Source organism: Arachis ipaensis, chromosome B2, assembly GCF_059453495.1.
Source record: "Arachis ipaensis isolate K30076 ecotype BB chromosome B2, ASM5945349v1, whole genome shotgun sequence".
Taxonomy (NCBI): domain Eukaryota; kingdom Viridiplantae; phylum Streptophyta; class Magnoliopsida; order Fabales; family Fabaceae; genus Arachis; species Arachis ipaensis.
Window position 1 is genome coordinate 124,712,943 of NC_142437.1, and position 8,285 is coordinate 124,721,227.

General features: G+C 27.2%; 1 protein-coding gene across 2 annotated transcripts; it reads left to right on the forward strand.

Annotated features, from left to right (window-relative positions):
• The first annotated feature begins 3,734 nt into the window (after positions 1–3,734).
• LOC107626443 (2-oxoglutarate (2OG) and Fe(II)-dependent oxygenase superfamily protein) lies at positions 3,735–8,285 on the forward strand. 2 transcript variants are annotated; one of them, XM_088505145.1, is made up of 6 exons: positions 3,735–3,863; positions 4,119–4,272; positions 4,405–4,459; positions 5,007–5,254; positions 6,672–7,023; positions 7,833–8,285. In XM_088505145.1, the coding sequence occupies exons 2-6, from the start codon at positions 4,139–4,141 to the stop codon at positions 8,091–8,093; spliced, it is 1,050 nt and encodes a 349-aa protein (XP_088361271.1). In that variant the 5' UTR covers positions 3,735–3,863; positions 4,119–4,138; the 3' UTR covers positions 8,094–8,285. The 2 variants fall into 2 exon arrangements, with proteins under 2 accessions (XP_088361271.1, XP_016184809.1); XM_016329323.3 differs by having other exon boundaries at positions 4,119–4,459.

An 8,285-nucleotide genomic window follows, 5' to 3' on the forward strand; every position in this document is an offset into this window, starting at 1 on the left:
GAGTTTAAATATTCTAACTTATTTTGGTCAAGGGTTTAGTTGTCTTTAAAAATGATGGTAATGTTAATTTGTTGCATATAATAGCAGGAAGGAGGAGAGAAAAACTGCAATGAGAGCACTAATGTGGCTGGAGCTACAACTGGCCCTAAGGTTGTTTTGTTATTTTTGTCCTAACTGAATAGTATTTGTTATATGTATTTAACTCTTGGTGGTTCTATTGTGATCATTGTTAGGCAAAGGCTAAGAAAAATAAGAAGAAACTATCAAGAGGAGAGAAAAAAAATAAATGGTGTAGATTTAGAAGGTCAACCTCAAGAGATTCCTTTATCACAGAATGCCCTACAATCAGAGGAGGTAAAATTATCCTATATAACTTTAAAACCAGTTACTTTAACGTTGTTTTTGACTTTTAACGCGCGATAGATCGATCTCTGTCCATTTTCTAATGGCCAACGTGAAACTTAACAGAGCGTTAACCTCCACATCATCAACATTAGCTGACACGTGTGATATTTTCGTCTATTTTGGTCAAGAGAGATAACGGAAGGACCGCAACGTCTCACAGAAGTATGAGATAGGGACCAATTTTGTCCCCTTTTTTTGGACAAGGGTCGCGATGTCCTTCGAGAAAAAGGATAGAAATCGGGTTGGGTTTTCACTCGTTAAAAAAATGAAAAGGACATGTTTAATATGAGATGAAGTACCTATACATAGTAGGTATTGTTATGAATGACGCATTAATTGCTAATTGTGAGTGTCTATTTGAAAGAATGATAGTTGTATTTGGTAGAAACTTTAGACAAATGTTATCTGTAATTGCAAGAGGATCTCGAGAAAATACAGTGCATGCAATCATAAATTTTTTGTATCTTTGGGAGTTCGCTGAAGTTTTACGATTGTTGAGAAACATGAAATTAACTATGAGATGCGAAAATAGAAACTAATAGAAATTCAAGAAATTTAGTGAATGATTCTTAAAAATTAGTGATGGCCTACTAGGAGATAGCCTAGATGGAGAGTTAGATATTGATTCCTATGGATATGATAGTTTTAGATTCTGAATAGGCATTTGATGAGTTAATCGATTTTGTCTTCCTAGACTTAGTGCATGGCCATTTGTCGAGTAATTACTTTAATGATCGAACAATACTAACACCGACCCTAGACGTTGTTGACAAGAAAAATTGTCAATTACTGTCAATTGTTCTTGGTGATGAAAAGGTATATGTTGGTTCAGACAATTTTTGTGTTAAAAAAGATAATATGAAAAGTCACATGAAATTTTTTGGTATAGAAGTATTAAATGCTCTTAATTATTCTAGTCTTTCACCTCATAAGCTCACACTTAAGATTATTGGTGTTCCGGTAATACTATTTAAGAATATAAACCAATCAAATGACTTATATAATGGTACACGACTGTAACTTAAGAGACTTGAAAATCACTTGATTAAATACGAAAATACTAATAGGAATTAAAGTTTAAATTAAAATTTTATTTGATACAGAATCAGAAATACGACCTATAGATATGCAATGATCAATATTGGAGATATAAACTAAAATTTTAGATTTTTACCAAAAAAAAAATGTGTACGCATATTTTTTCATAAAAATTAAGATATTGATTTATAGTATACTATATATATTTTTTAATTAATATAATTTTTTTTGTAAATTTCTTTGTTATGTTATTTTATTTAGTATTGGCAATTTGGCATAAATGAGAAAAAATATATAAACTTAATTTAAAGTTAAATATATCAAATAATATTTTTTGTTAAATATATTTCAAATATAAAAACAAATTAAATATTTTGTATGCAATTTCACGGGTATATACACTAGTTAATTCTATAATAAATATTACTTCAATTGATATTTGATGGATTTATAGTTAATTGCGTAATTCTTGTGGTTATTAATGTTCTTTTTATTTTTTATTTTATCTTTTACACAACACACACTCAGAGTTTGAACCCTTGTGTAGCTCCTTGTGAGGCAATAAATTCTGCCAAGCCTCAGCTGCTTCCAATTGGTGTTGTCTTAAGGCTTAGGTCAAGATATTAGGTTTAGGTCGGGACAAAACGCTTCTTGAATTCTTAATCGTTGGATTTATGTATAAACAATTTATAAAGAAAAAAAAATGAAAAAGTAATTACCTATCAATTATTAATAGTGTTCTCATATATACTCAATATTTATTTTTCAAGTACACTGTCACTGATTAATATTTTCTTAAGTTTGTTAAAAAAGTATGATACCTAAAACTTTTTTCATCACATAATTAATGAAAAATATTGGCATAACAAAATCTAAACTAGATTATTGTCTAAGTGGTCACCACAGTTAGCTCTAATTTGTTCGTGACACATCAAAATTTAAATTTTATAACAATATGGTTGGGTTGATCATAATTATTATTATGTAAACAATATAAATCATTCAAAATTTGTCTAATAAAATATTAGAAATTTAAATTCTATTATATATAATATACAGTAATTTATTAATCAGTAACATATTTTTAAATAAAACTCAAATTTATGACGGACTAATTATTAGTCTGTTTTATTGGAGAATATGCTCGTAAAGATATAAATAATTTAATTCACATCCACATTATTAATAAGAAAATATTAAATAAACTAATTAAAGTGGGGGAGGTTAAAAGCCATCAAGAACTTCCTTTCAGGGCTGCTAAAATTGAAAGACATATGAGATTAATTAAGAATGTGGGTGTTTTTCTTTTTGAGCTGAAAAGGATTCAAACATGGCAGACATACAACATATACAGTTGTTGAAAGCCATCAAAAGTGAAAATCATTATATATATTTATTTATGAATTCAAATAAAATTAATTAAATATTATGAAGGATCCTACAAGCTTCTATCTCTACTATTGAAACATATATACATGATACATATATAAAGTCAGCGGTAGATAAATAATAAACAAATAGTCACAATTATTATTATGATAATAATTATATGCAATTCACACAAATACCATTTAATTAATATATACGCTGGTGTTTTAGACTTTTATCATATGTAACTATCAATAAATTAAAATATTACTATAAATATATATAATATATCCGTGTAAGTCATATTTGAATGTGAGTTAACTTACATGATGATGAGAAATATATTTAAATAGATATCCTATAAAATTGTAGATTCTAAATTAATTAATAGTTATTAATCCATAAATAGCTCTATACATAAAATGGGATATATATATATATTCTCTATTATTATTAATTTATTATTATTCCAAATGATTAGTTCTAAACCCACCTTAATTTTTGTTAAAACAAATAGGTGTAGATAGATGGTAGGAAAGGGACAAATATATATGGATATAATTATTAATTAAATTAAATGAATTTATAAATAAATATACGGTGAAAATTCAGGTGAAGTCGACTTCACGTGAAGTTGATATTTGAGAGCCATTAGATAAAAATTTAGTCAAATTAATTAAATCATCTAACAATTTTTAGATATCAATTTCATGTGAAGTCGGCTTCACCTTAATTTTCGAGTTACCAATAAGAGGCATGCAATAGTATCTGTCTGTGACCCTACTACTTCATATTAGTACTCGTGGTATGACTGAAACTTTTAGTCAACGGAATTGTTAATTGGAAATTTCGGAATATAGAAATTGTCTTCCCTTGTTTACAAAACCCTGAACCTGGTTTCGTCAAAACCTCTTACTGTTCATCATTTATATTCTCTTCCTCCCTTCCCTATATATACCATAAACACCAACACCACATTCATCACACCATCCAATTTCCAAAATTTCATAAAATTTTGTTTTTTATTTTAATCTTTACAACTACTTATTGAGGTATGTGAAAAATTCTAGTAGTTTTGAATTTCAATAACATAAATATGTTATAATTATATAACTAGTTATTTGCGACGGTTTAAACTGTCTATTTGCGACGGTTTAAAATTACTGTTTAATTATTATGTGATGATTGTATATTGATATATATAAATTTGAGTTTTTTTTTTCATTTGTTAATTATGTATATGAACATGCATTATGTTCTTAATAATTAATTAATTAATTAATTAATTAACTAACTTCAATTTATAGGTTATATACTAGTAGCACATATGTCCCCTGCAATGGTGATGAAAAGTGAAGAGAGTTATGAAGATAATGATGAGAGAGAAGTTCATCATCATCAATATCAAAAGGGAGTGAAGCAGCTTGTTGAGAATGGAAGAATCCACACACTGCCTCAAAGGTACATATTTCCAGCTTCTGACAGACCAATCATCACTACAACTGAAGAACAAGATGATGATTCAAGTTTTGTTGGAAATAAAAAAATTGATTTGCCAATCATTGATTTCTCCGAATTGATTGGTTCAAATAGGCTTCAAGCCCTTCGATCATTAGCTCATGCTTGTCAACATTACGGATTTTTTCAGGTCAGTATGATTCGAAAATTGAGTTTAAATTTGATACATAGATGATACTGTTATTTTTAATTATGGGCAAAAAAACAGTCAGAATTTGCCTTATTTAGCATTCATTAATTGTCGCCATAATTAATAAATGCTAAATAAGGCAAGTTATGGCTGTTTTTGGCTAATTTTCTTTGGTTACCAAACATTTTCGTTTAATTATTTATGATTGATATACAATATTTTTTAACAAAATTATTATTAGGGTTAATGGTTACATTTTTAGTTTCCAACACATTAATATCATATATTATGATTTTTATGGTAAGTGAAAAATTTACGATAATAAGCTATTTTAAATATATCGATGTTAATCTTAAGTTTCAAACCCTAAAAATCAACGTAAAAAGACATATTATAATAGCATATTTAAACTTTTTTTCGACCATTAAAAAGTACATATTTTTTTATTAGACGAAATACAAGAAATATACATAAATATATAATGACTAGACCGAAATTCATTAAATAAAGTTGAATTTGGTTGCATGTTGGAACAAAATTGGTACAGTTGGTGAATCATGGGATCTCAGAGGAAGTTATAAGGAGGATGAAGGATGTGATGGGAAGATTCTTCAACCAAGCATATGAGGAAAGAGCAAAGCATATGACAAGTGACATGAAAGCTGCTGTTAGGTATGGAACAAGCTTCAGCCAAAACAAAGACTCTGTCTTTTGTTGGAGAGATTTCTTGAAGCTTCTTTGCCATCCTTTGTCTGATTACCTTCCTCATTGGCCTCAATCCCCTATGGACCTTAGGTACTTCATTCTTCTTCATTATTCCCTATATTATTATATGCTTTTTATTTAATTATTATTACACAAATTACTTAAAAATAAACTTAATTAGTAGCTACTTTAATTAATTTCTTAACAAGTCTTACTTAATTATTAACCACATGGTAAAAACTCAGATGCAGTCGACTTCACGTGAAGTTGATAGTTGAGAGCCGTTAAATGGTTTGATTGATTTGACTAATTTTTCATCTAACGACTCTCAACTATCAACTTCACGTGAAGTCGACTGCACCTGAGTTACAATCTAACCACATTACAAAACAATAAACAATTTAATTAGAGAGTTATTTTTTTCACGTAATATCGGCTAACTTTTGAAAATTATTTTTTATTTAAAATTTAAACTATAAATATTAAATTTTTTAAAAAAGTAAATTAAAAAATAATTTTATGATTTGACTAATTAAAATATATCTAAAGCGTATTCTAACTAATTTTTTCTCACCATCTTATTAACATTGCTAGTTATTCTAAGTAGTGTGAATATATAAAAAAAGACTTAGTTAAGCTACTGTTATTCTTTTGTTTTGATTAATCAATTCCAGCACTCTCCCACTTTCTCTCTTTCTCCTTTTCCCTACGTGCACAATAATATTTTAAAGCAAAATAGGTCCTAATATTAGTAATATAAAATCCATGTATAATTAGAGGGTGTCCACCATTGGTTAGTTTCTACTTTCTAATTTGATTGGACGCACATTTCTCAATACATGGTCGACAATATAAATGGCTCCATCATTTCATTTCTTGCTCTAGTGTATAACCTCTATATTTAATTATTCATATAGCAGCATCTACACTACTATGGCATAATAAGGACAAGTTTAACTAGTACTTTACCCTATTGTTTTAGGTTGTTATTTAATAATTTATTAGCTAGGGTTTTGTTCACAGGTATATGGCGTGTTTTGTAAATTTTTATTTTTTTTTGTTGACTAATTTTGATTTAAAAATTGATTTATTTTCTATAAAATTAAAATTTGTAACATAATTAAATATACTAAATATTTTTTTCTTTTAAAAAAATTAATTAATATTTTTTTATCAATTTTAATTAGTATGTATGATATTTTTTATTATAATATATATATAAATATTATTGTTGGTCTCAAAAATAATAAAATTTGCTGACGTATCATACTGTTTTTTATCAAAAGAGACAATAGTTAATAAAATAGGAAGATTTTTAAGTATATCGTCATATCGGTGTATCAGTGATTTTTAATCGTTGATCTTAATTATATATATTATATATATTTTTTATAATTAAAATCAACGGTTAAAAATAACTGAAACACCGATACAACGGTACACTTGAAAAATTTTCAATAAAATATGTGTGTGTATATTTTTAATGTTGTTTTTAAATGAAATGAAGGGAAGTGGCGGCTACCTACGCAGAAGAAACCAATAACTTGTTTCTAAGGTTAATGGAAGCAATTTTGGAGAGCTTAGGGATCAAAGAAGAAGAAGAAGAAGATGATAATAATAATAATATTATGAAGAAGTTGGAAGAAGGTGGGAGTCAAATGATGGTGGCAAATTTGTACCCTCCATGTCCTGAGCCAGATTTGACACTTGGAATGCCACCTCACTCAGATTATGGGCTTCTAACATTGCTACTTCAAGATGAAGAGGTTGAGGGTTTGCAAATTCAATTTCAAGGAAAGTGGCTCACTGTTAAACCCATTTCCAATGCCTTTGTTGTCAATGTTGGTGACCACTTAGAGGTAACTAACTATTTCATAATCACCCTTAATTATTAGCTTATATTTTACATCAACAATAATAGTAACAATTTAAAATAAGGATATAATAATATAAGACTCGTTACTTCATTCAATAAATAAAGTTTTTAATAAATAGAAAATTCTAAAAGATAAAGAAAAAATAATATATATATTATTTGTCAGAAGAAGAAATATTTATGAGTTTATTTTTTTAAGGTTTAATTACTAAGTTAATCTCTATAGTTTCACTAAATTTTCAATTAAGTCTTTATACTTTTTTTTTCTTTTCGATTGAGTCCCTATACTATATCAGATTTTGTAATTGAGTCCTTACTATGACAAAAATGATGAAATTAACAGAATATTTCGTTAAACAAACCGAATATGACTAACATTTTATTGAATATTCTATATAGTTTAACAGAATATTCTATTAATTTCAACGTTTTTGTCACGGTAAAGACTTACTTACAAAATCTGATATAGTATAAGGACCTAATTAAAAATTCGGTAAAATTATAGGAATTAAAAGAATAATTAAATCTTTTTTAATGCATTATATTAATAATAATGTAAAAAGTTTATTTATCATTTCTTTAAATGACAACCATTTCGATTAAGGTATATATAGAAAAAAGAGATTTTACTTAAAATATGTAATGATAATAATATTTAAATCATAAAATTATTTAACTTAGTAATTTTTAAAAAATCAATTGATTCATTTAAAATTGTAATATTTAAAAATTTTAAGAGTTAAATTGATATTTTAATTTGGTTGCTGATCCTATTTATTTATTAATTATCAGATATTTAGCAATGGGAGATACAAGAGCGTGTTGCATAGGGTATTGGTGAATGAAATAAAGAGTAGAACTTCAGTGGCATCATTGCATAGCCTTCCATTCAATTGCACTGTGAAACCGTCGCTAAAACTCATTGATGACGCTAATCCAAAGCGTTACAAAGACACTGATTTTCATACATTTCTTGCTTATGTTTCCTCACGAGAGCCCAAGGGAAAGGATTTCCTTCACTCTAGGAAATTGACTTCCTTCACTACTCATTAATTATCAACTATAGAAGAAAAAAAAAAGATGCATCATTATTAATTAATTATTGAAATGAAGCGCCATATATAGATGTGCCCTACATGCACGTACAATAATTGGTGATGGTTATTAGATTTTTGGAGGAAGATAAATTTTTATTATTTTTTATCATATAATATAACATATTAATCAATCATCAATGATTCAACA